Source organism: Sylvia atricapilla, chromosome 1 (assembly GCF_009819655.1).
Source record: "Sylvia atricapilla isolate bSylAtr1 chromosome 1, bSylAtr1.pri, whole genome shotgun sequence".
NCBI classification, from domain to species: domain Eukaryota; kingdom Metazoa; phylum Chordata; class Aves; order Passeriformes; family Sylviidae; genus Sylvia; species Sylvia atricapilla.
The window spans coordinates 94,343,191-94,356,862 of NC_089140.1; the positions used below are offsets into that span (position 1 = coordinate 94,343,191).

The window sequence follows — 13,672 nt, forward strand, 5'->3', positions numbered from 1 at the left end:
TTCCCTGGAAATGTGTGGAGTTTCTCCATGAGCAAGGACACCTGCTTTGCAGGTACTCTCCAGGGATTTAGTGAAGGAATGTGCACATTATCATGGTTTCAGTGTTAAGTTAGATTTGACTCCTAATCAATATTATTTCTTTTCCTGGCTCTAATATAGGTACCTTGATAATGTACATTTTTAGTTTTATACTGTGTAGTAAGTAATTCTGATTAAGATCTTTCATCTGCTCTCTCTTCTTTGTTTAATAAATAATTCATTTTATAAATAGATCTGACTTGCCATCATAAGAACTTGCAGGCTGGGGTGATTCCCTGAACTTAAACTGTTGCCCAAATCTGAGGTTAAGACTTGTCTGAAGCTTCTACTCTTCCCACAGCCATTATAAAGAGCACTAAATTTAAATTAGAAATCCAACTGTCAGTCTTAATTTCACAGACAAGAAACAGACTTGACTTTTACTCCCAGTCACATCCTAAAGGTACCCCACAGCTCCACTCTTGATGGGCTGTGGTGAAGGAATTTCTGCCTGTCCTGCAAAGTGGCTGGAGTTGGTGTCTCTCTCTTTGCCAGTGAAGAGACTTACTCTGTTTCCATCTGCTCAAAGAAGCAAAAGGGCTGGCTTTCCTGTTACAAAGCAATATTAGAACATAAAAGACAGACAAATATGTTTAAGTTAAAAAAAGAAAAAAAATCAATCTTGTATGACACTTTCATACTCCTATCATCCTAAGGGGTTCTATGTCGTGTTGTAGATTCTCTGTGGGTGCAGCCAATGACCAATAAGTCATCAGTAACGGTGAACCAGACACAGAACAAATCTTATTTTTATAAGGGATGTTAGCCAGGGCACAGAAGTTGTCCTTCATTCCTCTAAAAATCTTCTCTAAAACCTTTAACTCTCAGATGGCCAGCACTCAGAAATGGATCAAAAGAAACGAAATCCCCTTTAATTTAACTACAGTATGAATATACAATTATCTCCCAGGTTCCTCTTTAATAGTGCTTCTTTTTGAAAGGAAAATACAGTGTCATCCTTTTAGCAGTGGGATTACACAAGCATTTCAAGACTTTTGTTGTATACCAGTTCTAGGTGTGCCTGGCAATCATTAGGTGACAATCTGTTCTTGCTAGTCCTAATATATTTGCACAGTACCCTGTTTAGTGCTAGGGGATTTCTACAGTTTGAGAGTGAATGTACAGAAAAGAAATATCATCAGGATACAATACACTGATGACTGTTTTCCTGTGTTACCAAGACAAGCAAGCTGAATGGTTTTAACCACAGCATGCTGCAACGAACAATTAATTTACCCAGCTATAGTCTTAAACTAATAATGGGAAAACGTGCATAAAATATTTGTAATTTTGGAATGTTAGCGATTCTATCACTGCTACAGCTCTCTATTACATCTGCCTATCTGTCTATTGAAAGCATTTGATTTTTTCATATTAAGTGGGATTACTGTAGTAAAAATCCAACAGTGTCTGGATTTAAGCTATGAGTTGAATATTCATTTGCTTTAGTGAGAACTATGGTGAAATGTGATCAGTTTTCTGACCTATTTTGAAATTGGGATTCTGCCAACTGGCATTTTGTTTGCACATCCAGATATTATCCACCATATGCTGACATGACATGATGATTGGTTCCAAAATGAAGTGGAATACTTGGCAAATAGAAATATATGGTACAAATAATACACTGCCTCTAGTCAAGAAAGCAAGCAGTCATTTTGAGAAGACTGAGAGGTTTTAAAATAACTACAGTGTATACACTGCACAAAGTTGCATGAAAATTCTCCAGGTTTTGCTTTTTTACAGGTATGAGGGTATCAAAAACTGTGAAATTAATTCCTTACACAAGATTCAAATCTGAAAAAGGAGTACTAATAGTAGTAATTTAATGGAAGATTAATTTGCATCTCAGGGAGACTTTGGCCCACATAGCTCCTTCCTCCTCTGGATTCCCCAACTCTTTCTTCTCACCATCTGTTCTTTTTTCCCACTGCTCTGACTTGTCTTTCCACCCAGTGATGTCTAAGTTATCTGCCTCTCCTGCATTAAGATCACATTTCATTCAAGCTCCAGACTAATTTTGTATTATTTTTCCTAACCTCCTGTCACTGAACTCCTTATTTTTCTCCTAACTTGATGATTCCAATAAACTTCTGCCTTCCACTCTGAAATGCAGAATCTATTAAAAAAACCAAAAACCCCAAAACCAAATAAAAACCAAAAAAAAACGTGTTCCTAAACAGAAAACACCCAATCTCTTATCTTTTAATTCCTGTTTCCAAAGCAATGTTTTCGTTTTGCATTCCTCCAGTGACTACCATGTGTGTGCTCTCTAACAAAAAGCCTGAAAACATACATCTAAGTTGTTGGTTGAGCTCTGCTGTTCTATCTTTTAATGACGAACAGTCTACTTTTTTTTTTTTTTTTGTAATGAAATCTAAGAATTTTTAAAGGAGTGCAATAATTTGCCACTGTATTTCTTATGGAATTTTGTGTTTCTGTTTTTGGGGGAATACCATAGGCAGAGGGACATAATAAAAATGTTTAAAAAAATCTCCCTAAAAGTTCAGTTAGATTTCAAAATGAGGAATTTAAATAGCACCCACTTCTGATGTTTATTTACTGAACTGCCAGATTTGCTTGTGTAACATGAATAGATTTCAGTGCTTAATGCATAATCTTCAACCCTGGAAAACTTGAAGAGGATTAAGCCCATTTTAAAACCATGTTCTTCTTCAGAATAAATAACTTCTTGTTTTGTTATTACAATCATTTAAGCACGTGCATTTAGAAAAGAATTTGTAAGCAAAGGGGAGAATGACCTTACCAGCATGCAAGTATGCCAGATCAGGATTTTCAATGTCTGGGTGTAGTTCTTTCAAGTGGTTACGAAACTCCACAGGGATATTTGTTCCATAGTCACACCTAGGGCAGTTATACATTTTTACTCCTTCATGCTTTCCTGTATGCAGGATGTGTTTACGGATATTTTCTGCACAGTTAGATCTAAACAGCAATGAAAAAAAAAAAAAGAAAAAAAGAAATATATTAATTTATTTTCAACCATCATTTCAAGTAAAACCTAGTCTTATAAAAGAAAATCATTAGTCATCACTCATTTTTCATTATCTGTAGATTTTTTGCATCCTCTTAGGTTTTGCATAAATGTTGTCCTTTGCATGAAGGCTCTCAAAGCTGTTTCAGGTCAACTGAACACTACATCTGAACCAGAATGATTGATTTGTTACATTTACAGAATTTCCATTTTTCTCATGGTAGTCAGTGATGGACAGAAATTAGGCAAAAGTCTTTAGCTAGCAAAACTGAAATTCACAAATGCCTGTAATATTCCCAGTGGAGCTCACATGAACCTTTGCTACACAGTTCCTAAATTCAACAGGAGTAGTTGCTGTGTATTATTTTTGTGAGTGTGTTCCACCAACTTTTATCTCGCTGTGTGAACTGTTCCTAGGAAGGAGAATTGAGTTGTTCAAGTTTACATCTTTTTGAAAATACACACAGATTCCAGTTTACACCTTAAACACAGCTTTTGTGAAAGCAGTGTAGTTTTCATGCATAAAAGTCAGATTGCATACACAATCAGTTTGACATATTTAAAGCAATATTTGTAATATTTCTGAAAAAAAGTAATAAGAAAAGATTTCACATTTCCCTTATTCACAGAGAGTTCCATACAGCAGTAATTTTTAATTTCTAGTCTTTAAAAATTTCCAGTCTCATCACAAAATTATTTTGCATTAGAAATTCCTACTTATTCGAACTTTGTGATGAATCCTACATAAAATACACTGCTGCTCCATTTATTTCAATCAGAAATAATCAGTATATTTATTCTTGACTCAAAAGAACAGAACTGTCCATGTGTACCACTGCTTTGGGGTTTCGCTTAGTTTTTAGACTTTCTTACAAGCCTATACTGTTATCATTGTCAAACTAAAAACAATAATTCAGTCTAACTGAAAAAAAGTGAAAACACTCATGTAGACTACACAAATGCATAATACTTTACAAATATTCAAATAAGACAACTGTAGCATTTTGGGCAACTGGTTATATACCCCTCGCTGCTAGAAATTCCACAATAACAGGCACCTAAAAAAAGGACCCCTTAAATTAAACTGGAAGTAGCAGCTTGAAGTTCTGCTGGAATGCTTGTCTCTCCCTCGGAAATGGTCATAGTAAAGTTGATATCTGCCTTACGGTGCTGCCAAAGCTCACCCTCTGTCATGTCCATCTGCTATATACTGGTATAATGGTCAGATGCCTGAGAATGTCAGAGAAGACAGTTATCACTGAAAAATATAGAAAATATTGGTCCTCAGCATCTTTCAGAATTCAGCCCTAAAAATGTTACAATGCTCATAAATGCTGTTAAAATGAAATATGTATTTTACAAAAAAAGGAAAAAAAGGTAGTGTATACTGCAATGAAAGCAGGAGACAACCTGGTAACCTTCTATCATGGGTTATACTTTAAAAGGCAGTAGATTAAAGCAGAGCATATGAATCTGAAATAAAATATCTGTGTTCTTTCAGCTTAGCTCTCATACTATGTTAAGGAAAGATATAAAACTTTTAACTTTGAAATATTTCTGTGAAATATATAAAGGATCTGTGGAAACCTGTGTAAGAGTTGTGAAGAAAACCCAGCCTGTTCAAGCCATAAAAGGCCGGTTCTATCTCCTTTGATTTGGAATTTGCTTCAGCTACTTTAAACAGAGCAATCCTGAAGCCTCGTTTATTCAGTCATCAGTAAAAATCTGTCACTAAACACACCAACATACAGATATAAAAAATTTAAACCCATATTTTTCCATGTGACAGGGCCAGGAATGCTTAATCAGAAATAAGGAATATGAGATCACAAGGCATTACAAATGGCCCCTCATATTAGGTTGCAAAGCAGCATTTGCCATCATTATAAGGTAAACCAAGATAGTAACAATTGGCAAATCCAAGCACTTTTTGAAGCCAAGTGATACCTTCAAATATGACAGGAAAAAAATTGTACTTCATGTAAAATGTTTTTTAATTATTCAGTGTGTGCTTTGAATGTGTGTTTTATTAGGAGTCATCTCCCACGTACTGTACAAGTATGTTACTATATGTCTGACACAGAACAGAAATAATCAGTATATTTATTCTTGACTCAAAAGAACAGAACTGTCCATGCGTACCACTGCTTTGGGGTTTTGCTTAGTTTTTAGACTTTCTTACAAGCATATAGTATTATTATCACCAAACTATAAACAATAATTCAGTCTAACTGAAAAAAGTGCAAACACTCATGTAAACTACACAAATGCATGATAAGTGATGCAACTACACATTGTGTAGTTACATCACTTCATATCATGTGAGTAAACACAGAGGTCTGTGATTTTAAAGACTACTGCATTTTTATTAAAGCTATCTCCTGACAAAAATATAACTAAAACGTTATAATGTTGCAATACTGATGATAGTTAAGCCTTTGACAGGCCTTGTATTATAAGATTCACTTCCAGGTGTTTGTAAACCCTGAAATATGGATTTCCTTTGTTCTGAAATTTGGAAAATAAGAGCCCAGCCCAATAAAAATCGTTTGGGGAAAGTCTTTCTGGTTTTTGAGTTCCAGTCTGAATTACAGCCACAAACAAATAAATGCAGGTTTTAGGAGTCTAGCCTGTAGTTCAGTAAAGCTACAGTAGAGATTTCTAAGTTAAATTACTACTACCATTGCTTCGTGTAAGCATGCTGTCATCCTCATGATCCATTTTTAAAATCGAACTTATATATTTCTGTCAATTTATCCACGCTCTGAAGTAACAGGAAGGGAACTCATTAGACTTAATTAGTCTAAGGCAACAGTCAATGAGTTTATATTCAATTCTGATGTAGAGAAACACAGTAAAGTTTTTCTTTTTATTTCATGTCTTGCAGTAAGTCTTCTTGAAACACAGTAAAATTTTTCTTTTTATTTCATGTCTTGCAGTAAGTCTTATTAGATGTGAAGAAAGTTTTGAGAGTCGATGCAAAGCCCACAAAAACCCTATTAAAGGGAAGAGGGAGGCCTGTATGGATTTTTCAGTTGTCTTGTCAGTGCTATACACAGTGAAAGAGGAGATGGAAAATGCTGCTAAGGTACTTTGCAGATGAGCAGGAAATACGAGGAACTGAAAAGCTCAGCCCATACTTCCCATGCAACAAAACCTCTATGACCTCCTCCACGAAAGACTGATATATTGGCAAGGCCATAGGCCTACTTTCCACATCCAGGAGAGCTCCCACATTTCTGTAAAGGATAACACTTTAAAATAAGGGAGACAGATGGTAAGATTCTCCTGAGAAAGGCAGCTACTTCTTAAGATGAACAGAAAACCTCTTCTGGAAAAAGACAACAAAGGGCATTTGTTGTTGAACATCTCTAATGTTCATCACATAGTGATGCATTCCCATTGCTCTTCTAGCTGCATATTCCATGTTGCCATTGCAAGTCCATTCCTACCAACCAGGTATCTTTATCTGCTCTCAATAAATTAAAGGTTCCTGCATATTCAAGTATCATAAACTGGAAATGACTTGTCAATTGTAAAAGAACTTAGTCACAGAATCAGCATGCTTAAGGCTCAAAGGGACCTCTCGAGATTCTCTGGTTCACCCCTGATGCTCAGGAGGAACCATTGCCAGTTGCCCAGGACCATTTTTTGGCAGCTTCTGAAAAACTCCAAAGATATCTCCCACCTTCCCTGAGCTGCCTGTGCCAGTGCTCAGTCACCCTAACAATGGAATTGTGTTTCCTGATGTTCGGAGGAAACCTCCTATCTTCCTGTTTGTACCAACTGCCTCTTGTTCTGTCTCTGAGCACCACTGAAAAACAGCTTGGCTTCCTCTTCTTTAGAGCTTCCCTTCAGATATGTGTGCATACTGATGACATCCCCTGAGTCCATTTTTGACACTAACCAGTCCCAGCTCTCTCTCTCTTTGGGATGCTACAATCCCAAACAATTTATTCAAGTTTCCAGTGGTCATCGAGCTTGTGCAGGGAGCATCCTGCGACAAGGAAGTCTGATGTCCCACTCCACAGCCATCTGCACTTTTGCCTCTTAGCAGCATTGATCCAATTTGTTGGGAGATTGAAACAAAGTGGAAGGTTAGGAGTTGTATAAAATGGCCAAACATTTTCTCAACATGAGAAGCCGTTGCCTCTGTTTACTTTGCCTTCCTTCTCCTATCCTTATATACATATGCTTCAGTTCTTTTACAAAAAATCCGAAAAAACCCCCAAAAAACCAAAAACACAAAACAATGGCATTGTGATAAGAGTAAGAAACAGAGTGCCCAGTCTACAGAAGAGTGAGAAAATCATGCTTCTGGTAGATAGGACAGTCCTCATAACTGCCTTCCTCCTTAACCCAAAAAGTGCAATTGTTCCTTTACCCCCTGAAAGGCAGTGTAGTGCCCCTATGAAGACATTTTCTCAGTTGCATGGGAAAGCTATAATGTGCAAAAGACCGGATTCCTCGGCAAAACTAAGCCTACCCCAGCATAAACAGCAGCACTCTTCAGGGGTTCTGGGATGGCAGAGCAGAGACATGCACTTTGCAGGTGGCAGAGAAGGGAGTTCAAAGTCAGCAGCAGGAAAACACGGGTGGAACAATGAGTCTTGGAGCAAATCTGTGCTGGGGGGAAAACAGTCAGCCTGAAGGTCCCCTCACTAAGTGCTGTCTGCAGTTACTATTCCCCCATCACCTCTCCCTTCTTTCTGCCCTGCAGAGCTCAACCAGCCAGTCTCACCAGCAATCAGAACAAGCTGTGCAAGGGCAGGGATTTGGGTATCCTTTCTCTGTGCCGAGAGACTCATCCCCAGCCTCGTGGCTGGATGCAGCAGGTTGTGCTCTCCACTCCCCAGCCAGCAGCCCCGCTTCAAGCAGCCTCTGTAAACAGCCAAGTTCAGTAGTTAACTGCAGACCCGTGGCTGCCCAGTACCAAGATATTTGCTGTTCTTGTCTTGTGTTTTGGGTAAAAATCATGAAGAGAAATTCACAAAATATCTGTCAATTCTAAATTTGCCCATGCAGAATAGGAATATTTCTGTATTTTTAAGGGTTTTCTACATGAGAATACATTAGTATTGTATTAAACAGCTAAATGAAATATTGCAGGAAGTCATCAATTTTTATTATTTTTTTCCTATTTACTAATAAGAAACTGAAATTAGAACACTCTTCCATTATGCAGTGCCTGACATTTTCAGAAAGATACTTATTGCAAGACATGGAAATAGAAAGTTTCAGAGGTGCAAATGAGGCAAAATGTTAATTACCTAGTCCACTAAGTTTTAAAAAATTTAGCACCTTGTAGGACTCTTATTTGCACAAAATAAACCTTTTTCAAAAGGTCTTCTCCATCACATTGGGTATAAACATCCTCTTTGCATATACCATAAAGGACTTATGGCAGCTCCATTGACATCACTATTTACAACATAAAAACAAATACAGTGATACAACCAAGTGATTGAAAAGATTTCTATTTTTCCCATTTGTCAGTATGAATCAAGTTCACTCTTATATAGACAGGTCTTCTGCCCCCTTTATACCTTGCTATGGAACCTGCAAGTAAAGAGAATTGCAGCATTTTGACTGAAAAATATCAAAGTCTCCAGATACTTTCTTTTAGAAATAAAAGCAATTATGATGAAAGCAAACTTCTGAATGAAGCAATATGCACTATTGTAGATCCTTAGCCTCAGTTATTCACCAAATATTTGCAGGTATTTCTTTCACAGAAAATGCCAATTAACTAGGAAAACTGTCTTTAAATCAAAATTGCAATAATGTAATCACACTAGAAAGGGAGAGTCATAGATTTTTAGAAATGCAAAGTTATATGGAACATTTACCTTTAACTCATTGATGGCACAGTTCATAAACATTTTCCCAGTGATTCTTTTCTCAAATCATAACCCTTTTGGTACTAAAACATGGTTTCTGATGGAGAACGATAGGGAGTCCTTTGAAATCATAGGCAAATTACTCTTCAGTTGATCCTCTCCCATTTACAAAGTGTCATATTTCTTATCCCTCTGCACCCAGCTAACAGTGCTACATGTCCAACACACTGTGCCTGGCTGCAGAATCTCCTGATACCCTCTTCTACCTCCAGTAGAAGAGCTACAGAGACCAAGTTCCTTTCAACTCACTCTAAGGAATCATCAGGTTCTCCTTAACTCCTTCCAGTTGCTTTAAACTTTGAATACATTCACATTTCACACCAGTGCTGCATACATGGATGCCATGACTTTTCCCATACTCAGCATTCTCCAGTTGCAGCCAAGTCTGGAAACTGCTGGATACTTCTTGCAGCACCAAGAGCTCCTGCACACTCAGTTAATGCAGGGACCTTTCAGGTTGTGTTTAGCATTACTCCTTTCCCAAATACAACCCTTCTAACCTGCCTTTGTTTCTTGCTGTCATTAAACTGTATTAAAACCAGCATTCCGTAGGGTGGTAGTAAACAACCTAATGGTCAATATTTTCTTGACAGGAAAGAAATAAATACCTCAACCTGTGGTAATTACATTATACAAGCAGACTTATTCAATCAAAGCCTCTACAATGACAGTCACTCTGCCCAACTTCTACTTAGTAAAAACCCAAACAAACAAACCAACCAACCAAAAATTCTTCCCTGCATATTCAAGATTTAGCTACATTTCTGGTTTTAAAATAAAATAAACTGATTGCTGGTTAGTGCAAACTTGCTACATAATAATACATAATCTGCACATACCACTGGTAATTCAGACTGCAAGTTTAAAAGTTAAAGCTTACCTTTTCAGTGCTACAAGCTAATACAGTATTGCACAATAAATAATTAAAAAACATCAAAATACCATAGCCAAAAATGTGGTAATGTGTTGAAACTAATGTCATAAAACTGCAATAATTATTAGGTATTAACACACAAAACATATATATTTATGTACATATGTACAATAAATGTAATATATTTTCTCAGCCTTCTCACTACTAACATGCACCTGGTTTACTTTTTCCTTGCTCTTTGCCTTTAAAAGCAAAAGTTCTACCTTTTATTTGGGTTTCAAGTGGGTGGGGAAACAATCACATGGATACGAGTGCCAATGTTCTGCAACCAACTTCAGTTCTCAAGTGACTTACGATACTCCCAGATATTGCCAGACATTATGATATTGCCAGAATTAGCAGCACATGGCTCCGTGGGAACTCAGGCGGGCAACTCCAGTGTATCCAGTGCCAGCTCATCTCTGCCTGTCACTGCTGTCAAACACCTCCCTGTGCTGTTCCTAAAGACCTCTGGTGGACAGAGGCAACAAGCTGCTGGGGTCAAACAACGCCTTTGCCACCATAGCTGCTTCTGCAGCGAGTATTTGCTCACAGCTTTTCAACTCTACCAAGAAAAGATGACTAAAATACACACCCACAGTGCTGTAAAAATGCATGCCCAACAACCTTGTGGCCAGTTGTATTGCTATGTTTTTATGTACTGCCATGTATTGCATGTGTTGCCACTCAGAAAATACGAAGTAGCCCATAAAAGAGAGTACACTACATTTACATGCTTAAATGAGATTTTCTAATACAGTCAGTTTCACAAAGAAAACAATAAAATGTATTTGGGATTTATTCTGATAGTATTATGCCAACACCCAGGGATAATAATCGTAATGTTTTCTGCTTTTCTACATTTTTAGCTTTGCCTTTTTTTCTGTAATGATCTATTTGTTATGACATACAGTATGTGTGACAGATGTCCAATGCTGGCTGCTAAAAAGTAGCAGAGCCCTGTAGGGAAGCAGCAAAAAACTTGTGCGTCAGCAGAGAAAATGATGGAAGATTGATAATTACTGCTTGGGTCTGAGCTCCATTCAGCAGACTAGCATGTCCAAATTGTAATTTGGCCATGGATCCACCATTCTATTTACAATGTATTGGAATGAAAATTCCCAGTTTCAAGTAATTGATCATTACGATAGCCAAAGTAAGTGCTTTTAAAGGCAAACTCAGGGTAATTGGGAATTCTGAAGGGAAATAAAAAGTGATGTACTCTAGTCTTGTTTACCTCTGAGGAATCTGTAAATCCAGTTACAACCCTGCACAGTGAACAAAAACCAAAGTATAGACCCAGTGCTGGCATCTAGATCTACTCGTGAATTTTCAGAGTATTTTTTTTAAAAAACAGCAAACAACAGACTCCACAATTTAAAAAAATCCATGACTTTCTCCAGGAAAAAAACCCATCTGTGATTCCAAGGAACTATGGCACTCTGCCTTAAATGCCTCCATTCTATTTTCTACAAGAAAAGAGAGAAAGGAATAAAGAAGAGGCTTTTAGACAGAAACCTGTAAATTATATCCAAACTGCTAGACTTGGAAGGAATGCGTGGAAAGGGTAAAGAAAGTCAAGGAAATGTGCCTCAGTTCTCCACCTGTGCTGTGGTCCTCACTGTCCCCCACAGGTGCTGTGCACAACAAACAAAGAAAAAAAAAAAAAAAAAAAAAAAAAAAAAAAAAAAACCCAAAACAACAATAACCAAACAATTTTTCATAGCACTGATCTGCTTCTGAAAACTCTCTGTAACATTTGCAGGAACTCCTGGCTTCCACTTTGCTGCAGGCAGAGTGGTCTCTGTGATGGCCCAGCACAAGGGGCTGTGCCTGCAGTGTGAGGGATGCAGGGGTCTGCTGTGCACAGTGCACTGCTGCACTGTGTCAGCCAAGGTTTAAGTGGCAGAAATAGCAGGTGGAGTTCATCTATTTCACAGTAACTGAGAATAATCACTCCATTGTTCAAGGGCTTCCTCCCTCCCCCTTTCCTTTCCTCTTAGAGCAGATGGCATAAAAGAGAAGTTGGTCTGAGAAACAGCACCTCTGCAATGGTGTGAGGATGGAGACCGGGCTTTAGGTATCACAGGCCCTGATTTAACAAGGTACTTACGCATTTGTGCGGCTTAAGTACAAGCAGCCCCTGTTGACTTCAAAAGAATGACTCACAAGGTTAAATTTATGTACATGATCAAATACCTTGCTGAAATGAGGCCATGGAAAACATCCATTTTTTAAAAAAGCTGGGATGAATTTAATTGAAGACACGCATTTCCTTTCAACATCAATTTTTTCCCCATTGTACTTCTTTTAATGACCACATAAAGTAACTGAACAATTCTGTGGAGTCTGTTTGTATATTCTCAGGAACACATAAAGTATTTTCACAGATATAGAAGTGCAGATGGAGCCTAGCAAAGGGTGTGGACTCTAGCGGCTGCACAAGATGAAACTGGACTCCTAATGTTGCTGGAGTCAGAAATGATAGCAACAGACCCTAAAGGCTGCCTGTCAATCTCAGATGCAGATGGTACTTCGTCCAACTGGCCTTCGTGTCAGTTCCTTCAGCCATTTTAGTGACAACACGGTTCCCTAGAGGGCAGATCCTGTTGCTTTGCAGCCTGGATTCATACTCAGGGCACTGTGGTCTGTACAATCTCTGCTCAAAGTAGGTTTTTTTAATGCTAATAAAGTGCCTTTTCTTGCCCTATCCCAGCCCCAACCCCCCACCCCTACAAAAAGAGATGGTCATTTTCTTCCTCATTTCAAATGTTCCAATTTATCAAAGGAATCAGCAATAATTGTCTGAAAGACTCACTTTTGTTATGCATGCCAAAACTATATATAAAATCCCTGCTAATAAAATTTGCAGACAACACTGTAATTGGCAGCATGATTAATAGCAATGACACTGCTATCTTACAGAGCAGTCGCAGAAGCCAGGCATGTTCAATCACAACATGTACACACACAATTACATGTTAGCTTTCTCACCTTTGCACAATGCATGCAAGTAACTCAGACAATGCTGTGAAAAGCTGTGACACTGAAAATGATTTAGGGATTAGTGGACCATCAGTTTAATGTGAACTTCTAGTCTGATGCTATAAGCAGAAAGGCCCCATGCTATATTTAGCTGTATAAGCAAGGGACTAGCAAGCAAATGTAAGGATGTAATGTTCTCTTTGTAACACCAGAGAAACTAATTCTAGAATATCTACTTCCTGTAATACTGCCTACATTTAAAAAGCGAACAAACAGCCACAACGTGATTATAAATAGAAATAGAAGTTAAACGGGGTAAAAATCTCTGAAACGCTTCATAAAAACCCCTTCTATTTTGCTTATTACAATTCAGCTTGCCCCATGAGTAACCTAACATGGAATAAAGGTGTGATTAAGGAACAACATAACTTAGAGAAAATCTATACAAAACCAAAAGCAATGCCTACAAGTTAACAGTCAAATTCAACTGAGAAACAAACCACAATTTCTTCAGCAATTAATCTTTGACAGAAGGGAAGCTGGTTCTGCTGCTTTGCCTATTTTCAGATCAAATCTGAATATGTTTCTAGATCATAAAATTCAGTCAGAAGTAGTAGGTTCGGGACAGAGCAAACTGGGAAAAAAAACACCTATGCAGCTTGTTTTCTGTAGAAGGTCAGACTGGCTGAGCTTAAAGCTTTTTCTGGGCTCAAAGTCTCCAAGAAGTACAGTTTAAGTCTGAGAAATGTCATTGTGAGGTCAGCCATTTATTGTGCTTCCATGATGTCATGGAAATTTGTT

General features: G+C 37.8%; 1 protein-coding gene across 2 annotated transcripts in view; it reads right to left on the reverse strand.

Annotated features, from left to right (window-relative positions):
- ZNF407 (zinc finger protein 407) overlaps positions 1-13,672 on the reverse strand; it is a 335,862-nt gene that overhangs the window by 95,489 nt on the left and 226,701 nt on the right. For both annotated transcript variants that reach the window (XM_066328276.1, XM_066328282.1), the window contains one exon: positions 2,846-3,024. In XM_066328276.1, coding sequence (XP_066184373.1) covers positions 2,846-3,024 — 179 coding nt within the window. The remainder of the gene's footprint in view (positions 1-2,845; positions 3,025-13,672) is intronic.